The sequence below is a fragment of the Onychostruthus taczanowskii genome, unplaced genomic scaffold, assembly GCF_017590055.1.
Source record: "Onychostruthus taczanowskii isolate IOZ18803 unplaced genomic scaffold, ASM1759005v1 scaffold45, whole genome shotgun sequence".
Lineage (NCBI taxonomy): Eukaryota > Metazoa > Chordata > Aves > Passeriformes > Passeridae > Onychostruthus > Onychostruthus taczanowskii.
This window is the reverse complement of record NW_024502014.1, coordinates 7466097-7487412: the sequence shown is the minus strand read 5'-3', so window position 1 is coordinate 7487412 and position 21316 is coordinate 7466097. Positions and strand designations below refer to the sequence as shown.

General features: G+C 51.4%; 1 protein-coding gene across 1 annotated transcript; it reads left to right on the top strand.

Annotated features, from left to right (window-relative positions):
• Positions 1-4705: 4705 nt before the first annotated feature.
• On the top strand, positions 4706-21045 carry EFHD1 (EF-hand domain family member D1). The gene is made up of 4 exons (XM_041414481.1): positions 4706-5069; positions 12455-12602; positions 18283-18417; positions 19426-21045. The coding sequence occupies exons 1-4, from the start codon at positions 4774-4776 to the stop codon at positions 19558-19560; spliced, it is 714 nt and encodes a 237-aa protein (XP_041270415.1). The 5' UTR covers positions 4706-4773; the 3' UTR covers positions 19561-21045.
• The last annotated feature ends 271 nt before the right edge of the window (positions 21046-21316 follow it).

The following is a 21316-nucleotide window of genomic DNA, read 5'->3' as shown; positions in this document are numbered from 1 at the left end:
GTCTCCCATCCAAGTACTAACCGGGCCGGAGGGTCTTTACATTCTGAGATGTAAACGTTATTCATTAAAGGCTTCTATGGTCATATGCTTAGTATAGGGTAGGGAAAGTTTACATTTACTTGTAATCCGGGGTCGGAAGTACCTCGGAGCCTAAGGTCCCTTTTTCGTCTCCGTAAACCTGCTTTCGAGGAGCTTCGTGAGCGGAGCGGGGTCGGGGTCGGGGCCGGAGCGTGGGCCGGGCGCTCTATGTTCGGCGGGAACTCGGGGCTGTGGAACGGTCGAATGCCATTGGATTACGCGGGGCCGGTGAGTCCCGATTGGCAGATCCATTGTCTCCCTCGTGTGCGATTGGTGGCTCCTGATGTCCCCAGCCGTGATGTCCCTCCCTTGCCCCAGAGTCCCTGCCCCAGCACTACAGACTCTGTCCCGGTCCTTTCGTCCGTATTCTGCCCCAACAGACGCTGCCCTGATCCTATAGATCCTGCCCCGGCTCACAGTCCCTATTCCACCCACAAGTCCCTATTCCACAGACCGTACCCTGGCTCACAGTCCATATTCTGGCCCCGCAGTCCCAATTCCCACCCTACAATCACTAACCCAGCCCTACAGTTACTATCCCAACCCTACTGTGATTTCAGCTGCAGTCCTATCCTCACTATTCCAACATCATAGTGATTCTGGCTCCAGTCCCACAAGGTTTATTTAAACAGTTCCCTCTTTGCATGTTCCCACTGCTCCCAGGTGAAGCTTCTCCTTCTTGTTGTAGAAGGATCTTCAGTTTTGCTCCAGATCTGTGAGGTTTCAACTTCAACTCTAAAATCCATATTCCAACCCCAGCCTGATTTTTTTTCCCCCAATTCTAGCCCTACAGCCTCTATCCCAGTCCTATAGTGATTTCAGCTCCATCCTTGAAGTTGCATTCCAGCCCAACAACAACTCTACCATCCCTACAGTGCTTACCCTACTCTGCCGTAATTTTCCCTTTATTTCTCTGCCAGCTCCAGTGCTTCAGCTTCAGTTCTGCATCTTCCCAGCACTTCCAGGTGAAGCTGCTCCTGGATCAGGATTCACATTTCAGCTCCAGCCTGTCACGGGTGGGAGTGGTAACTTCAGACAAAGTTTATTTAAGAAACCCTCCTATTGTGTCATAATGTGCAGAAAAGGATTCCCTTGCTTTCTAAACTCCTTCTCAGAGAGAGGAGCCTGGGGCAGCTGGATCCAGTCCCAGCCCCGGACTTTGCCAACAATTTTAAGTTTTACAACTTTATCCCACAGGTTTTAATGATAGAGAATCAGATATGTTTTTATAAGAATGAATTATTTATTATGATACATGATTAGACAAAAATAATCAGAATTATTTACTGCACACTATAAAAGCTGAAACTATTATATTACAAGGTAGGATTGTGCATTATATCAAAGCAATATTAAAGCAATTATATTTAAAGCTAGTAAAAATAAACCATCACTAGAGACTAATGTAACTCACCCATACCAAGAACTGTGGACAAATCTCTTTCTTCTGACCTTGAGGAGTATCCTTGGTGAGCATCCCTAAAACCCAGTGGAAGAATCTCCACACAGTCCAAGGAGAAATATATTAGAAGAACTTACTATATGGAAAGTAGACTGGACTTTTATAGTGTGAAGGAGATGACAACCAGTGATATGCCTACAGGTCAATTTAGGAGTTTATCAGGCAAATCTTTTTCTTGTTATGAGCAGATTGATTTGAGGCTGGTCTGCCAGATTGAGACATTGTTCCAGATTTTTGGCATGATTCAACACCAAATACCAGCACATGATGCCCCTCTCAGCCCACCATGGGTAGCTTGCAAAATAGGGCATTGTTTGAGTTGATTGACCACATTTCAGGACTGAGCATCCTGTTACACAGCCCCACAGTCCCTATCCTAGCCCCAGCCCCACAGGGATTCTACCCCCAGATGCATGGAATTTATCCAGCCCCAGAGTTTTCATTGTTCCGCATCAGTTTGGGTCTCGATTCAGCCTCAGGAGCTTCAATATACCCTCTGACCTCACAGCCACAGCCCTATAATTTTTACTTTAAAAACATAATATATCTAGTAATAGAACAAAAAAATAAAATAAAACAAAAATATGACAATGCAATAGTATAAATAATATTTAATATAACCAGGATAATGTAAAACTAAGAGAATAAATAATAAAATAGAATCAGTAGGAAATAGACCTGGATCTAGACCCAAACTGATGTGAAGCAATGGAAATGGTGAGGCTGGAGGTGGATAAATCCTATGGGGAAGGGGATGGAGCTGAAGCTTGGGGGCTGCAGGAGCTGCTGTAGGGTTCCAGCCCTCCCAGCAATGGTACCACCCATGAGCCGGGAGTGGAGGTCCCAGGGCTGATCCTGGGGCTCAGAGACAGCCCAGGGGCACCTTTTGGGGTGCAGAACCAGGGACCGACCCACTGTTTCCAGCACCTAATGCTGGCTGAGCATCCTGTGGGCAGGTGGGGTGCAGGGCAAGGTCTGTGCTGCAGGCCAGGGCTCATTTGCCCCCAAAGTCAGAGCCCCATTGGGATGAGTGTGGCAGCTCATAGAGATATTTAAGTGATGACAGCTACTGATTCATCACCTTGTCAACAGCACAGAAGCAAAGTGACAACCAGGAACAGCTTTTAGCCAGAGGCAGTGGCAAGCTGAGGAGCTGGAGCTGAGGCAGCAGAGCTGGTGGTTGCACAGAGACTGTGGGGCGAAACCACTGTGGGGCTAGATAGGGGCTGTGGGGCCGGGATGGGCACTGAAGGGCTGGAGCTGGAACATGGGTTCTAGAGCTGAAGCTGAAGCATCAGAGAGCTGAAGCTGAAATGAAGATCCTCCCTTGGTCCAGGAGCAGCTTCACATGGCAGTATTGGGAGGATGTAGAGCTGGAGCAGAAACATCAGAGCTGGTGGAGCTTGTGGGGCTGGGATAGGACTGTGTGTCTGTGATCGGAATTATGGGGCTAGGACAACAACTTTTGGGATGGAGCTGGAATCACTATGGGGAAGGGAAGGGAAGGGAAGGGAAGGGAAGGGAAATCCCTTCCTTGTCTTGCTTACCTTTCCCTTGCCTCTCCTACCCTCCCTTGCGGCCGTCTCCCACCCATAGCTGTAGCCCAGAGCTCTATCTCCACCAGATGGCAGCCTGGCTTAGCAGTTGCTGATTTCACCCTCAGCTACCCTTTTCCCTGGACACCCTGCAGGCACAGAAGCGCCTTGTGTTGCTGGGCTCGTTGTTCTTCAGGGTGGCCAGTGACCCAGGCAGAACTCCCCGCTCTCCTCCCCATTCCTCTCTGGTGGAAGGAATGTCTCTCCATCACAGACGTGGCACCGCGTGAGGGCAATGCGGTGTAGGCATAGCACATGCCACCCCTTCCACACAGCAGCCCGTTTTCAGGCAGTCCTGGTGTAATATACCGGCAGTGGCCTTCCTGTGTCACATGCTGTGGTGAGCGTGCAGCGGTCCTGACCCTCCCGACCCTCGCTGGGGCAGCTCAATGCTGCCCGGGCAGTATGTACGGGCAGGGTGGCTGCAAACGGCCTCATCAGTAATTTTCTGAGTAGGTTTGGTGGGAATGAGCTTATCCAAGGTCAACTGCAGGTCACCACATCAGAGAACTGCTTACTACCTGCCCGGAGGTGTCAAACAGCCACATAACAGACACTGGAACCGGTTCCCTGTGACGCACAGGCTCGGGCACGCGGGAGCCATAAGCAGGCGGCGTGTCCGAGCCGGTTCTTTTCGCTCCCCCTCCTCCTCGGTGGGTAAATCCCATCAGGCGCCACCCTAAACCGCCCCACGCCAGCCCTAATACCATCTCGGGTGCGCCATCAGGCTCACATCAGCCAGGCGAGGGACTGACAGTCCTGGGAGGGACACCCCTGCAAGAGCTGGGGGGACAGCAGAGGTGGCATTGGGCACTGTCCTGGGAAGGGGGGCTGGGTGGTGGGAAGAAGCCGCCTGCTGCCCGCGTTCCCTGGGGAAGGAGAGGGAATCCAGGCCTGAGCCGAGCTTTGTCCTGGGCTAATTTTAGACCAAGGAGGTAAGAGAGGGGAGGCGCATAGAGGGGCTTAAGGGGCTCTGCCCTGGTGCGGGGCAAGCCTGATCTCCGTCGTCCCTGCAGCGCCTGGTGAGCCGACGGGGTCCCGCTGTTCTCCGTGAGCGCGGAGGCTCCCGGCCGGGTTCGGGGCACGTCTCGCCCCACGGAACGGAGCGGAGCAGGCAGCGCCGTGGGGTGTACGTGGTCTGTGCATCCCAGCGCCAGTGCAGCGCCCTGCTGTGGGGAGCAAGGGGGACCTAAGGAGGACCCTATCGGTTAAGGGATGCGTCGGAGAGTGACCATGGAGTGAGGGGTTCCCTGCATGAGGATGTGGGGAGACAGCCTGTGTGGGTCATCTATATGGGGGTGGCTGCTGTGTGGGAGAGCATACATGTCAGAGATCAGCCTGGGGGACACTGGCGCACCACAAGAGCGGAGGATCTCCACATGCAGTGGCAAAAATCCCCACGGCTCCCCCCCCCCCCTTTGCCTTTGCCTTTGCCTCGGCCCCCCTTCCTCCCGCCTTTCCCCCTGTCCTGCCGCGCCTCCTTAAGTGCCCGCCCCGTCCCAGCCTCCCTCCGCCCCGTCCCGCCCCGCTCCCTCCAAGAGAGGGAATAAAGTTGCGCACCGGGGCGGGCGGTCTTGGCCGGAGTAGAGCCGGGCTGAGGCGGGCAGCAGTGCGGCTCGCCGGCGGGAGCGCCGGGCCATGGCCTCGCAGGAGCTGGCGCAGAAGCTGCAGCGGCGGCTGCAGCTGGAGGAGAGCGGGGCAGCGGCTGAGGGCGAGGCAGAGGCGGTCAAGGGCGCGGCGGCGGCCGAGGAGGTGGAAGAGCGGAGCTGCTTGACGGCCAGTGCGGGCGCAGAGCTGAGCGCTAAGCTGTGCCGGCGGCAGGACATAAACGAGGGCGCGGCGCAGCCCCGGCGGGCCGCCGTCTTCAACCCCTACACCGAGTTCAAGGAGTTCAGCCGCCGGCAGATCAAGGATATGGAGCGCATGTTCCGCCTGTGAGTGGGGCGGGAGAGGGGCGGGGGGCTCGCTGCCCGGCCCGTGGGCTCCGGGGCTGGAGCTCTGCTTCCCCCGCAGCCCCTCCCGGCGCCGGCCCCCGGGGGTACATCTGGAGAAGGGCTGCCCGCTCTCGGCGGCACGCTCGCATTTCTCCGCGGTTTTGCGGTCGGGCTGGAGGAAGCCGCGGCGCGTTCGCAGCGCCATCTGATCCCCAGATTGTCCCTGTGCTTTGCCGGGGGGGCTCGTAGAGTTTGCCTGGGGCTCAGCCCTGCGTTTAACTCATTGCCTCTGCTCTGCCTGGGATTGGGAACGCGGCTGTTTCTGGTGGCGCCCAGGAGCTGTGGCTTTGCGGGACGCTCTGGGTAGGACGGGGGGAGAGCACAGGCAGTCTTCTGCCCCACACCTTGGGATACCAGGTGGATCTGTCTCCTGGGGCCCGGCAGAGCCGCTGGATGTTTACCAGAAACAACTGCGACCCTTAGCACCCCTAGCAGTCCTGCTGGCTCTGCCTGGCAGTGTCCTAGCTCCACGCAAAGTCCTGTCTGCCGGGCTTGGTGCTCCTTCCCGTGCACCCAAGCAAAGGTTGAGCACAGCTTCCTCTTGCTACCCCCTTCGTGGGGGCTGGGATGGGATTCCCCTTCCAGCAGGAAGGTTTGTGTTAAAGTAAAGCTGCTGCTAGCAACAGGGAGAGCTCCTTCTGTAAGCAGAAAGGCTTGGCCCTCCCTGGGACCATGGTCCTGCCCTTTTCTCTCCTCCAGACCCTGTCCTGGCTCCTGCAGTTAGGCTGTGTCTGGGTGCCTTTGTCTGCACTGCGTTTTCCCTCCAGCACCACAGACCCGTGGGCCCCTGGGGACCAGTGTCCTAGCCCCACAGCAGGCTACCAGACTGGGAGGGAGCTGCTGCTGCCAGGCAGGAGACGGGAGGACTACAGAGCAAGGTGTGAAGATGTACTTCCCCTTATGGAGGTGACTGAAGTGAGATTTGTAACTTGTTAGGTCATTGTTCTCCTAGCTGAAAGCTGCCTGGGGCACCCTGGATTGTTGTGAGGAGATCAAGAGCTGGTTGAATGCTGTCAGCTCCCAGCACTGCGGGCTGTTGCCTGTCCCAGCCAGGCTGTTGCCACAGGAGACCAGGCGATGGGCTTTTGTGAGCTTACTGGAGTTTGGAGTTCTTTGTTGCACAGGCAGTGTTGTGTTGGCAGCTGGTGCAGGAAGTGAGGTGGTCCAGGCGGGACTGCTGCTCCACTCTCTCCTGTGTCCCCTTTCACTGTGCTTAAAGAGGATCCCACTCTATGGAATGCTGAGACGGGGTGCTGTGAGGACTGGAGGACAAACAATGCAGGCAAGGCCTGAAAGCTGTGTGTGAGAGCCTGGACTGGGCAGTGGCACTGCCTCAAGAGGGAAGAGGAAAGAAATGGCGGTGGTTTTGGGAAATAACAAGTGGAAGAGCTGAATTGCAGCCTAATTTTTCAACAATGAGCTCATTAAACACTAGCCTTGTAAGCAGGAAAAGCTAGGCTTTGCAGTTGAATGCTAATCAGCTGGTCAATGTAGCTGGAAAGCATTGCATACCCTGTGAGAACTGCTGATGCCAAAGGCGGGAGAAGGTGGGCTGCATGCTCCCCTGTTGTTTCCTGGCCGGGCAGCCAGAAAACTGTGTCCTGGTGTTCACTGTTACAGGCACCTGGGGTTTGCAGTGGCAGAGGATCTGGTCTTTGGTCCATCTGCTGCCAGTGACCTGTCTCAACTATTGGCTGATATCACGTGCTCCATAAGGAGAGGAAATATTCCCCTTAATTCCTGTCAGTCAGAGCTTGAGTTAATGTGATTAACGCTTTAATTCTCTGTATGGCTTGCTGGCCCTGGCCACCACAACTCGGGGTCTTTCTTACATCCCTCTCTCAAAGGCTTATGTTTTTCCTTTAGTATCTTGTCATTGCCACTGGATGCCAGGTTTCCACCATGAAACTTCCCATCCAGAAATGTTTATTATCAGTTTAGTGGGACTTCTAAATCTGTAGTTCAGACTAAATTTGAACCTGTGGTCCTGTGCATGATGTGGGCTGGGTCATAGTGCTCCAGCTGAAAAGATGTCCTGGTGATAGCAGCTACCCTGAATGCCTGTCAGGGCATCCCATGGTATGGATGGCCGTGAGTGCCACGGTGGAAGCAAAGAACTCATCTGAAAGTGAGACTTCCCAAAATATAGTGCTCCATCCAGTGCTGTGTGCTGCTGGCTATGCCAGGAGCATCCTTCCAGAGCAGAAACAGCTCTTTGCTCTGGCTGCCACAGTTAGGCTCACTTTTCCCCCTTTCTTGTCCAAGCCTCCTCTTGTCAGCATCTCTCCTTTTGGCCCCATTCCACTGGAGATGGGATGCAGGTATCTGCTGGAGTGCTGGGTGCAGGCAGCTCTCAGGATGAGTATTTTTTGGCAGAAACCGGGAAATCTGCAGCTCAGGCTAATTATAATGTGACCTAATTAGCTGCCTATTCTGACAATATGTGAGGACTGTGATAACCATGATAGCCTCTCTTTCCTGAGCTAAGTGAACTCTCAAGGCCTCTGGAGTCTCACAGCTCCCCTTGGTGCCATCTTTGTCCAGGAAAATGGCAGAGGGGAGTGTGGCAGTGAGGCTCTGCCTGGCAGGAATGACCTTTATGAGAAATGTAAGGGGGAGGAAAACAGACCGCAGCTTCATCTGTGGGGCGCGAGGGAGTGGAGAAATTCCAGTCTTGCTATTGCTTTTTATATCTAGGGAATTTCATGTGTTGCCCACACATTGCATAAATGCCTTGCATCTGGCTGGTGGGAGAGGCTGTGATGTCCCCTTGCCCTCCTGGAGCCACTTTGCCAGGTGCCCCAGCCTTGTCTGACATGCTGCAGCAGACCTGCTCTCTCCAGAGCTGCCGTGTGCCGTATGTGACCGGCTGTCCATGGACTTCCAGTGGGCAGGGCGGTTATTCCCATGGGGCTCAGTCTGGGCCTGTAGGTCTTGCCCAGTGTCTTGGAGAATGTCTTAGTGGAGCACACTGTCATCTTGCCCTCATGTCTCTCCAAGAGCAGGAGAGTCCTTCTGCCTGGGCTGCGGAGGATGAAGCTGCATGTGGCTGAGGAGCCTGCTCCTGTCCCCACCCTGGTATGGAAGAGTTATTTCCAAAGCTCTTAGCAATAGAGTAGACTATTCCATTTGGAATGGAGCACCAATGATCACTTCTAGTTCAATTGCCTGATTGCTTCAGAGTTGACCGAAAGTTAAGCCCTGTTATTAAGGGCATTGTCTAAATGTCTCTTAAACACTGACAGTCTTGGGGCACTGACCACCTTTCTAGGAAGCCTGTTCCAGGGTTTGACAACCCTCTCAGGCTGAAAGAAAGGCTTCCTCAGGTCTAATCTGATCCTCCTCTGAGACAGTTTTGAACCAGTCCCATTTATCCTATCACTGGATGTCAGGGAGCAGAGATTACCACCACCTTCTCCATGTAAGGTGAAACACAATGCTCAGAGGGAATAAAGTGCTACTTAGGATTTGAAATATTTAAGAGGAGATTATTACTTTAGCACCATTATTCCAACTGCTTTACCTCAAAGCCTCAATTAGGCCATTGCAGCATACAGGAACTGCAGATCAAAGTGCAGGTGCCTGTAGTATGTGAAGCAAGGTAAGGTGCAGCAAACATGTACAGGGAGGGCAGGTTCTCATTCCAGCTTTTCTCAAGAAATGTTTAGAAACTGCTCTTTGATCCTTCAGCATCTGTAATTTCTCATTCAATTGTTCTTTTTTTGGTGACTGCAGAGTCACTACAGGTGATGCAGTCCTTGTCATCTCCTTTTTCCTCCCTTCCTGATCCCTCTTTCTTCTGCGATGTAAACCCCCAGTATCTGTGGAACACCAGTGCAATGTTTGTACTTGGGCAGTAATTGTGTGTAACAGACTTTGTGCTCTTAAGCAAGTCTGTTCAGCAAGTATTCCCTCCTTCCTCCGATTTTGTCTCCTGCTTTCCTCTCCCAGAACCTCAGCAGCCAGGCACGCTCTGCGGTCTGGGTGGAAGCGAGCCAGGATGGGAATCTGGGTGCATCCTTGTTGCAGCAGATTTTGGCAGCCACTGCTGTGTCTCATTTGCTGCCAGGAACACTGCTGTGGCAGCAGTGTGGCAAAGTTTCATTGCAGCAGCCACAGTGCCCATATCTGCCTGTGGCATCCCAGCTGTTACAGGTGGGATCTGCTGTAGCCATGGCACTGACCTGCTGCTGAAGTGGCCTTCCTGTGACATGAGATGTCTGTGCTTGTTGACACAATTCCCCTCCGTAATGCCTGCACGTCACTGAGGTGAGGCTTGGCTCATGGCCCAGGGAGCTTTGAGTCTGAAGGAAGCAAAGCTCTGGTGTCACAGCAGGACAATGAGTGATGGCAGGGCTCACCAGGCATCTGAGTGCTGCGTGCTCTTGCTGTGCCTCTCCTGGAGTTCAGGTTGGGATGGCTCCCCTGGATGCTGGGCTGTGTTTAACTTGCCCTGGTGCCCTCTTCCAGCTCTGCCTGTGAAGGTAATGGCTGTGCATCACCAGGCTGCAGGCATCCTGTGAGAGGCATCCGGGGCTGTCTGAGTCCAGGGCCCTGAAAAGGGGCTCCCAAAAGGCAGGCAGGGGAGTTGTATGATCTCTCGAAAGGCAGACTGTGGGGTCTGGTAGGACTGAGGTGTGCTGGGAGCATCAACTGATCAGCAAGATGCAGTCTGCATTGTGCCCCACAGTGTTGAATGCCTGCGGTCTGTTGGGGGTGGGTGGTGGGAAATGAATAGTGCTGTTTCTCGTGCCATGTAAATATGTCTCTCCCTAAATAGTCTGGCTGTGCAGCAGCTGAGTGGCTGTACCCAGGTCCTAAAATAGTTTTGCTGTTTTAGGAGGCGAGGGGGCAGGGAGGGAATGTAGCAGTTTGCAAGGTGCTGCCATTGGGTTTCAGTGCCCCTCTGTCTGGCTGTGCCTGAGTGCAGGGTAACCTGATTTCTGGGTGCTTCTCAGCACCAGCTGTACTCATGCTCAACACCCATTGTGTGGCTGGTACAGAGTGCTGCTCAGCCAGGCCCGCTGTTGGCAAGACCCCATTTCTCACAATCCTGGCTTTGTCCTGCCTCTCTGCAGGGATGAGCCCTGAAGCTGTGCCCCACGCTTAACCCTTTCAGGGCAGCATACTGGCCCCTGGGCCAGTGCGTACCTGCAGATAGTGTCCATAACAGGAGGGTGAGATGACCACAGCAGGCACGGGCTGGGCTTGTGCCCTACTTCTGCCTGCATCTGTTACACAGAGCTTCCATGTGGGGCTGGACGGTGTCCCAATCCCAGATGAACAGCCCTTGGAGGGGACCTTGGTATTACTTTGCTTCTGCATCCAGCCAAAGGGCAGCGTGAGCCTGCTGGGCCCCCCAAAAATTCGCAACCCCGGGTGCCTGCCATTGTACATTTTGCTGCTGTGTCTAATCAAAGACACTGCATCTCCAACAGTGACAGCTCTGTACCCTTTTTCCCCAACTTGAAAGAAAAGCAAATTGACAATTAAATATTGCACTTGCGATGCTTCTGTGATGTCTTAGAAGCGCATCTCAGTGTTGGGTTGGGTAATGCTGTGAATGTGCTTTAATTAACTGACACCTTCCTAGCTGTGAAGAACCTGCTGTACTTCTTCCCTGTGATATCCCAGGTCTGTGACCTGGTTTTTGCTCTGATGGATGTTTCTTTCCTAGTTTTTCAGAAGGAGGTCCAGCCTGGTGGGCTCATGGGTTTGCTGGGTATAGAGAGTGCAGGCAGATTGGTAACAGGGGCTCTGTGCCAGCCTAGTCTGGCAGTTATGTCCCTGTCATTGGGAGTCTCTTAGTCCTGGGACTCTTGGAAGCTAAGAGCCACAAGGAGTATCAGAAATAGTTGTGGGGCTGGTGGGACTCTGGAAATTCATGGAGGCCACCCTAGTTTGGGGGAAAAGCATGCTGTGCCTGTGCTCATGAAAGCAGGGACAGAGATCTTGGCTGCGGCTCTGCCTTGTGCTACTCACGCCTGTACGCAGTTTGGGGCTGGTGGCTTTGTTCGTGCCTTCCTTTGCCACAGCTTCCTCTGTGGCTGTGAGGTTTTTCAGCTGGAAAGGGCTTTCTTCCAGGGTAACCACCAATGTGCAGATCTTTGTCTGGGATGGCTGCAGGCCTCATTTCTTTGGAAGAGCACTAACATTCAATAAAAGATGATGGGTGGGAGGATTTGACCGGCTCCTGCCCACTGGAAAGCTTCAGCATTGTGCCTAGTGTTTCCTTCTGAATGGTTGAAAGGATTTAACTCTGTCAGGGTTGAGATGGTGGCAGGGGAGCAGTGGCAGGCTGTATGCCAAGGCTGAGCCTAGCTTGGGAGTCACTGCCCTGTCTTCTCCTGTGAAGCCCTAGCTCTGTGCTGAACCTTGATGTCAAGAGCAGGATGAAAGAGGGCTGTTGAGTGGCTGATAACAGAGCACCCATCCCTGCAGCTTTTGGACTTTGAAAGCTGGTGATAGCCCTGGTGGGTGTGAAGTGCTGGTTGCTCGATGGCCGCTCGATGGCCGGATGCTTTACCCACACCCACAGCAGATGTTGGGAGGAGTTGGTGCACAGAACCAGGCTGTGCACAGCAGATCACTCACTGCCTCCCCATCCCTAAAGCACTCCTCCCCTTGCACGGGTGCTGTCCTCTGGAGAGCCCTTGCAGTCCTTTGTGCTCCATAGGGAGCATGGTCCCACTCTAGTCCACAGCCCTGGCTAGGATTGCTGTGCTCCCCTGGTACTGTCTTTCTGCTTTGCCCGGGGACACAGAATAAACAGCTGCCCTGAAGTGCCGCTGTTGTAGTGGTGCTTGTTGTAGTACAAAAGCATTTTGGAGAGAAAAGATCTTAACAGTTAGAGGGGGAGAGTTTTGCTTACAGAGAAAGATTGCTTTCTGCCAAGAGGTTCTCCTTGGTCTCTGCTCCCTGTTTGTTCTTGAAACTAGCAGGAAACCTGTCAGCAGCTGACTCTGCATGCCTTTGCCTCACCCATTGGTGCATGGTGTAAGCTGCGTGCAAGTTGCTTTGTGCTGGACAGGCAAGTGGGTGAAATGGAAATCCCACTGAGATAAGCTGAGTTCCTCTGTGCTCCTTCTGTGTGGGTTGTTCGGTCTGAGCTCCCCTGAGTACTTCTCTCTTTGGTGAGACAGCTCTGAAAGCTGACAGCTACTTCTCTGAGCTTAATATATCTCAGCACTGGCCATGTCATGCAGCTTCCGCTCTCCCCTAAGCTTTGAACCACACAGTGACTTTATCCATGTGCATGGTTCCTCTTCTGGGTAGATGAGTATGGGGATGATGATGGTTAACCCTTTCCCCTTTGCACCCTGCAGGTATGACTCGGGACGGGATGGATATATCGACCTGATGGAGCTGAAGCTCATGATGGAAAAGCTGGGAGCCCCACAGACCCACCTGGGGCTGAAGAACATGATCAAGGAGGTGGATGAAGACTTTGATGGGAAGCTCAGTTTCCGTGAGGTGAGGCTGGCTGCAGTAACAGACAGGGATGTGGCTGCATTCTGTGGGCTGTAGGTAGCCCTCTCCGCTCTGTGTCTTTCCAGTGGTGGGGTGCAGTGGAGAAGGCGGTGAGCTTCCCTGATGTCAAGGGTGCAGAGCACTGCTAACCTCCATCTCCATGTGGCAGTCATGGTACCTGATGCCAAAGCTCTCCAACCTCCCTGCTTGCTTTGGAAGCACATTTGGGCCCTGTTGCAGCTGCTGGGAGTGCTCACTGAGCTCTCTGTTGTAGCTGGAGGGAGTTATGTCCCTTGAATTTCCAGGTCTCATTGCTTGGCTCCTGTGGTACAGCAGCTGAGGCCTCATTTCAGGTGCAGTGCAAGAGCTCTTCTTGGAGCAGCTCATGGGGCACAAAAGGCTCTTCCAGTTGGTATTGGGACCCTCTCTGCATCATGCAGTGACCAGCCATGGCAAGTTTTCTGAGGGGTGGTCACCCTGCTGCAGCAAGGAATAAATGTGTGGATGCAGCAGTTTGGTACTGCTCAGCAGGGACACAGCTCAAACAGGTTTGTCTGTTACCTCTGTATTGTGACAGCTGGGAGGACAGGCCAGGATCCTCTGCCAGGCAGAGGAAGAGAGGAAATTTGAGCAGTGACCTGCGTGTACTCAGGGGTACCCAAATCATCTCAGGAGGAAGGGGGAACCCAGGTACCAAAAGCTCCTGTTGCATCATCTCCTCCTCTGACTTTGATAGCTGGCTTGGTCACAAGCAAATGTCACACTGTGGCTTTCTGAATTAACCCACGGCCTCTTAGGTAGCAATAGGAGGGGCAGCACTGCGTATGTCCTGCACAGCTTTTGAGAGCTGTGCTGCTTCCTTCTGTCCTGTGGGATGCCTGCAGTGGGCCCCAAGCAGCCGGGCTCCCTAGTTTCTCAGGCATGATGCTCTCACCATGCCTCTTCCAGGGTAGGGCTCAGAACGTCAAGCTCTCCATTGTGGAAGTTTGAGAGCATGTCAGTGCTGGGAGGGAGGATGAGTAGCCAAGGCCTGTGACTGGCTGGGCTGGGTGGGCCATGAGGGGTGACTGTCACTTGTAGAGCTGCTGCACCATCTTTCTGCTCTGGCATATCACCATGTTCCTCTGCTTTCGTGCCCAAGGGCTTTTTTGCATTTATTTCACTGCAAGAGGGCAGCACAAAAAGATAGAGGCCGAAGACTTGGGTTATGAGAGAGGGGAAAGGATATGCAAATATGGGAACTGAGAACCTGTCCCTGAGTTCCCTGCTGCCCGGTCAGAGGTGAACTGGAAGTAGCAAAGAATCCAGTGGAGCAGGAAGAGCACCATGCCCATGGCCCCAGGTCTCTGATTGCCAAATCACTGCGTAGGCTGAGGAGCCCTCTACGTGCATTCTGGGCCACCCTTCATTCCAGGTGAAGAGCTGGGGGCAGCCTCTGGCCTTGCTGCAGGTGCTCTTTCCCATGGAAGAGAAATGCCTTTATCCTCAAGGCCCTGAAAGATGCTTTGATGTCCTAGCATCAGTGGCATGGCACGAGTAGCAGAGCAGCTCCTCTTCTGCTGCCACCTGTTTGGAGCACAGCCTCCTGCAGGGGTGCCTGTACTGCCAGCCCCTGGCATGTGGCGTGTGGCAGCTGGTGCTGTTGAAGTGTCTTGCCAGAAGGGAAAACAATGGTCATGCAACAAGCTTGAGAGGCCCATGGGTTGGAATGAGGGAGCATCACTGGCAGAGCTCTGGGGACAAATTATACAGCAGCTTTGGCAGACACACAAAGCTTTCTGTGGTGGAGACAAGTGGGATGCTTCTTGCCTTGCTGCAGGTGTGCCCTGTCCAGCTGCTGTGTTCAGGCAGAGGGCTGACAGGGAAGCAGGTTTCCTGGTGGGTCAAGAGACCTCAACCATAGGCCTGTCCCATTCTGCTTCTCATTGGTGGTGGCAAGCAAGCATGTGAAGGGTGACCAAGCTGACTCGGGTCATTCAGATTATACCAGGAGAAACCTGTTTAAATGAGTGTCTGAACTCAGTAGGGTGCATTTGTAGTACTGGAGGGCTCCTGTCTGCCTATCCAGAGAATACCAAGTCCTGGCATACCTGTATGAACATACTCTTCTTGGACCTGGCCAGAGAGCTGGTAGGGACCTCTTTCACTAGTAATAGATCACCTTTTTCTACTGCTTTGAGTAGTGTCCTCCCATCCCAGATAAGCTGTTGCCTGGCAAACAGGCTGCTGATGAACCACAGGCCCTATTAGGAAAGCTGCCTTCTACCATTGACCTTTGAACGTCCACCAATACATTAACAATTAACTGTACAAGACTCCTGCCGTGACTCAAGCAATGAAATTTAGACTAAAAAATATTAGGTATAGTGGGGGAAAAAAACCCTCACACCTCTGTCTATTTCCATCATTACCACAGGAAACTGGAGTTAATTACTGTGATAGTAATGTGTAATTGGAGCTGCTAGCTAGAACCCACAGAAATCCACCCACTGCCCCCTACACCCTCACCAGCTGAAATGTTGACTCACATGATGTGTTTGCTACCAGGGTTGGTGCAAACCACATCCTTACATAGTGCTGCTTTTCTGGCCAGCTGTTGTTGCAAGACTACTGCTGCCTGTCAGTCCTTTCCTTGCATGTTGGCTCTGTGGCATACAAGGATGTGAGAGCAGATACAATTTACCAGGTTGGTGGGTTGGAAAGTGTGGGTCGTGTTGTCCTCTTTGAGAGCAGAGCTTTGAAAGGTACCTACCTACATTATTCACTTTTGCTTCTCTGTTGACATTTCCCTGAGACTTAGATGCACATGGTGTGTCCTGGGCCCAGCAAGGGTGTTACACAGGCTGGCAGTGGGAGCTGAATGCTGCTGTTCTCTAGTTAGTAAGAACCAATACCTCAAGGTAAGGTGGGCTGCAGGCTGTGTGCTGGAGTGATTGCTGCTGAGCTCCTGTGGGAACCAGCGTGATGTCCCACAGTGCACCTTGCTGGATCCTTGGGACTGACATTATGCTCTGTCCACCCTAAGCAGTGTTTTAGTCCCAAGTTTCCTTTAACTCAGCCCACTCTTTGTGGCCACAGCAGCCTATATTCTTCTAGATGATTGCTGCGCCATCCCTTAGTTTCAGGATGATTCATGCTCACTTGTACTCATGACCCAGTCCCTCCCCAGGTGACAGCTGTATCAGACCTCAGGATTGTGCTGCTCTTTTCCAGTGCCAGGAAGTGGGACTTTCTGGGTGGAGCAGGAGGAAGCATGACTAATTCCAGCCTAGCTGCCGGCCCTCTGTGTCACAGTGCCTGGTGGTGGCAAAGGGGAACTAGCGAGAGCCCAGTGGATGTGAGCAGAGGGAGAGGATGTCTTGGGGAGGATTTGGTTTCTTTCCAAAAGAAACCATTTCTTTCTTACGTGAGAACCAGTGAACCGTGTATTTGGTTTGTTTCTTGTGTGTGTGTATTGGGTTTGCATGGCCAGGTTTTCATAGCAGGGGGTCTACAAGGAGTGGTGTCTGTGAGAAGCTGTTAGTATGTCCCCTGAGTCTGGTAAGCCAAAGCCAGACCTGCCATTGACTAAGGTGAGCCAGTCAGGAATAATAGTAATGCCTCTGTGATAACATATATAAGGTTAAAAAGTTCTTGTGCAGAGGTAATTATGGCCAGAGAAGAGAGAGAATATGTGAGAGGAACAGCTTTACAGACACCTAGGTCAGTGGAGAGGGAGGGACAGGAGGTGATCCAGGTGCTGGAGCTGAGGTTCCCCTGCAGCCCGTGGTGCAGACCATGGTGAAACAGGCTGTTGTCCTGCGGCCCATGGAGGTCCATGGGGATGCAGAAATCCAGCTGCAGCCCATGGAGGATACCCATACCAGAGCAGGTGGTTGCCTGAAAGGAAGATGTAAGCCCGTGCTGGAGCAGGCTCCTGCCAGAGACCTGCAGACCTGTGGATAGAGGAGCCCATGCTGGAGCAGGGGAAGGACTCTTCTCCCTGCACAGTGATAGGGACAACCTGTGAAGAACTGACCATGATCCCCATTCCCTATCTCCCTGTGCCACAGGAGACAGCAGGTAGAGCTGGCAAGGAGGGAGAGGTGAGGGGAAGGTGTCTTTAAGATTTATTTTACTTCTCATTATCCTGCTCTAATTTTGGTAGTAACAAATTCAATTAATATCCCCAAGTTGAGCCTTTTTTGCCTATGACAGTATTTTGGTGAATAATCTCTCCAGGGTCTTATAACAAAAGTTCATGAGTTCTATTTTCTCTCTCCTATCCAGATGAGAAGGGGAGTGACAGAGTGGCTTTGGTAGCCTGGCATCCAGCCAGGATCAACCAACTACAACGTGTTTGGAGAAGGAAAAGTCCCCTTGCCAGGGCCAGCCTGCTTTCTGCTTGCCCTGTGCTGGGCACTCACAGGTTAAGAGGCTGTTGCATGGAGCAGTGCCTGGTGAGCCGCCTGTTCGAGAGGGCGGCCAGCGCTGCTGTCATCTCCACACCCTTCCTCATGGGAGGCCTACCCAAACTCTTGCATTCCCACCAGCTTCTGCGAGCAGCTTGAAGCAGGGCTGTCTCAGTGTGAATGCTGGGGCTCTGCTGCCCTCCTCTGGGACAGCTCGGGCTCTCCGTAGGAAACATCAGACTCCCCAGCCTGGCGGTCTGAGGAGCACAGCACTAGAGATACTTCATGTTCCTGTGCAAAGAGATTTCAGGGCAACCCTACCTGGTATGTGCAGCTCTGGCCTGGCGTGAAGTGCTGCGTTGGCACAGCTTTGTTGCTTTGTGCTCCTTTTGCACCTGAGTGGCTTGTCCTTGTGTCTGCTCTCTCTGCACTGTTCCAAGCACTGAGACACCTCCTGGGGTCGCCAAGAATAGCAGGGAGTTACAGGACCTCTGCAAGTACACCTAGAGCTTCCACATCTTTGGCAGGTGGATGGTGGTGCAGAGGTCTTTATTTTTAAGCAGGCAGGTTTTGTTCCTTCTGTTAAAACAAAAAAGTATGTTTTTGTGGAATGAAATATAACTTTTTTTTTGTTTCCCTTTGCAATTCACTTCCTAATACACACTGTGTTATAGTGACTTTGGATTTGTTAAATGGACGTGGTACAGTGCAGGACAGAAGCTTCACATGAACTTGCTCTGTGGACACTTGTTCAAGCCACCATGTCACAGGGACATGCACCTGGGCTGCTGTTCTCTCTAAAAGGACTGCACTAATGCCTTGGTTGAGGGAGGCATCCAGCCTGAGGTGAACCAGAGCTGTGTTTGCCCTGCTGTCAGTGCCATGGGATGTGACCTGAGTCCCTAGAACACTGGGGAAGCTGGTGGAGGGCTCGTGAGGGCTTATGGGGACATAAAGAGCTATATCTGAGCCTGCCCAGTGGTTGTACTAGCCAGGTGCAGAGGTGGCCTCCTTCCTCTGGCCTCATAGCAGCCCAGGCTTGGTAGGAACTGTGCTTTACCAGGGTTCTGATTTCTGGGAAACCTTTTCCTCTGAGATTCCTACTGCATTTAGTCTGTAACAGGACTCTATACTGGAGCACAAGCTCCTTGCTGTCACTTGGTTTATATAGACCTGGTTTCCTTTGATCTGAAATGTGAATTCCATCCCTCTCCAGGTGATTGTGCTGTTTGTATTTTAAGTTGTTTGAGCCTCAGTGAAAAAGCTGAATGTTTTCCTCTCTGTCTTGCTAGTTCCTGCTGATTTTCCATAAAGCTGCAGCTGGGGAACTCGAGGAGGACAGCGGCCTCTTGACTCTTGCAAAGCTCTCGGAAATAGATGTATCCATTGAGGGAGTCAAAGGAGCCAAGAACTTCTTTGAAGCTAAGGTATGATATGGCACAGAGGAATACGAAAAAACTCAGCTGTAGCTGAAGCTCAGCTACTCAGTTATAGCTGAGTTTCCTTTAAAATTTTGTTGGACTCTAGCTAGAGTCTTTCTGTGGCGCAGTCAACGCACCAGAGCAATGTAATTCACAGCCTGTGTTCTGGGTCTTACCCTGGTAGAACTGACTGGCTGACCTGTGTCCCTGTGGCTGAAACTAGGTGGCTGACCTCTTTTAAAGACAAGTGTCCTGAAAAACCAATGCAATAGGGACAGAGTTTTCCCATTTTGCAAAACCTCCCTCAACCAGAACACTCTGAGTTCAGTGGTGAACGGAGTGTTTTGAGGTGTAGGATTTCAGATATCTCTTTCTCTGTAACCTTTGGAATCAAAATAATTCTGCAGGGTCCTGGGGTTGGCAGAAAGAGCTGTACACTATCTGAAGCTGACAAAGCACCCTTTCTGAAAGCTCTCTTGGAGAGAAAATAATCCTGCTTGTTTATATAAGAAGTTTTTTCCCAAGAGCCTAACACAGCTATTGCACAGCAGATGTACTGAGATGAAAGCTGGAAAAATAGCCAGCAAGTAAACAATGTCTCTTTGATCTGCAGATTATCCATGGTGTAGTATGATGTTCTCAGATTTGGCTGTGATTCAGTGTTCTCTGCAGTAGTTTCTCCCACTGCATACTCACAACCTATTGCCCTGCTGCCTGGTAATAGAAATAATGTATGTGACCCAGTACCGATGGCCTTGTTTTGGTCACTTCTTAGTGACTTATTAGTAAATGACCTTTCTTTTGTTGATGTTAAAGGAAAGTAACAGGTATTGTGTGTAAATACCCAAGCACTGCAGTGTAATTAATGCTTGAGCTGTCCTGGCAGAGGATCCCAGCAAGCACTGGGAGGTGCAGTAAGCAGTTCTGTGTTGCTCATCTGGGAGTAGCTCGGGCTTTGGCTCTCCCTCTGATGCAAGGCTTGACACTTGTTTATTTTCTCTCTGTCTCGTAAAGGCTCAAGCCCTCTCCTCAGCCAGTAAGTTTGAAGCAGAGATAAAAGCTGAGCAGGATGAGCGAAAGCGGGAAGAGGAGGAAAGGAAGCACCGCCGAGCGGCTTTCAGGGAGTTAAAGTCTGCATTTACCCAGTAACCAACCAGCCAGAATGCTCTCTGAAATTGCACACCACTTGGTACGTTTCCCAGATCAGGGCTCTGCCTGGACAGAACTGTTGGATCCTGCCTAAAACTCATCATAGCTTTGCTAGCCTTCCTTTCAGGAAGATCCTCCTGAGCTCCTAAGGGCACAACTCTCGCAGGTACTATGCATTTATGTGAATAGTAGGGGCTGTGTCCAGGCTGTTTGCTCTGAACTGTTACGAGCACATGACCCTAAAGCAGAAACAGCAGGTAGAAAATCCTGGGTGAGCACTGACGAGTGTCATGTTTGCCTACTTCATTCTTTCCTATAGATCCTTTTTCTCTTAATCCTGTATTAATTCATTCCTTGCTTACAGGCAAGTAGTGAGGTCTTGTGTAAATCAGGGTGTACAAAGTACAGTTTGACTTCTGTATGTTTGTACTGCTCTTGGGTGTTGTCACCCTTTTCTTGTTCCTCAAAGCCCCGTGCCACAGGCACCATGAAAACACTGTGAAGAGAGAAACATGATTACTAGGGACATGGATCAAATTCACTATCATTTCCTGTAGCATTTTCTGCCACCCAGCACGTTGAAGAGTCTTCCAGTTTCTCTTCTCTGAAGTGCCATAGTAACAAACCCTTCCATCGGAGGTGAGATTCCCCAAGACTTCAAAGGGAAGAAGCTGGCTCTCTTAAAAGAGAAATAGAAAACTGAGTTGCCTGACCATTTATCTTCTTTCACATTCCATCACATTTAGTGTACTGTACAGCTTCACTGTTCTTTTCCAGGCTTAGGCAGCTGTATCTGTTTTTAGGGGGTATTGTCAGCTGGACAGTGCAATTGGATGGCACACTGGGGTGTTCCTATTTGGAAGTTTACTCATAGCCTGAATCATGAAGGTGACATTGTTTGATTTCATTAGAGGCACACAGAGGACACCAGCAGAGCATACTGAGCAACCCCTGTTTGGAGAGTGGGAGGTGAGCACATTTAACTGAACATACTATTAGCCATTTTTTCCTGGAAACGTGGGGAACTTGCCCACAAATGTCGAGATGCCCACTGCTTGTCTGGATATAAACACTGTCAGTCATGGCAGGGAACTTCCTTCAGAGACCTCTCTCAAGACATAGATTTGCTGAAATTCTGCCTCTGCTCTTGCCCAAATTCATGGCAAAATGTTAATTTTTTTTTTTCTCCAGAACAAAACTCACCAGTCATCTTTTCACTTGTCTGTTTTGCTTCTTAAACTGTGAGCACTAAACTGTGAGCATGGAATAATAAATAGAAAAACCTCTACTCTTTAATGTCAGGTGAAAGAATTGCTAAACGATTAAACTGTGTATATATCTTCACAGATTATATTTTATAAATCACGCTTTTGTAGCTAAATATTTATAATTAAATGTTTTTATACTTTACAACAAAGCAGATAATTTCATCTTCAATTATTTCTCCTGTTGCTGAAATGTAAAAATAAAGCATTGTTATCTCCAGTCTTGTCTGTGGCTTATTTCAGGTCTTTGACTATAGCATTTTTCACAAATTATAATAGTAATCCCCAGAGCTTGGCATCCTGACTTGGATGAGTGGGGGAAGTGTTCAACCCCTTCTTGATAACACTTCCTCTTCTGCACAGCAGTTCTGGTGTAAAAAGCCCTAATGTTTGCATTCCCTCAGAAAGGGACTTGGCTGTGTAAATACTTGAAATACTGCCTACTGCTAAATGTTGACATCTGAAGGTTGTCAGCCTTTCCTTATCTTAAA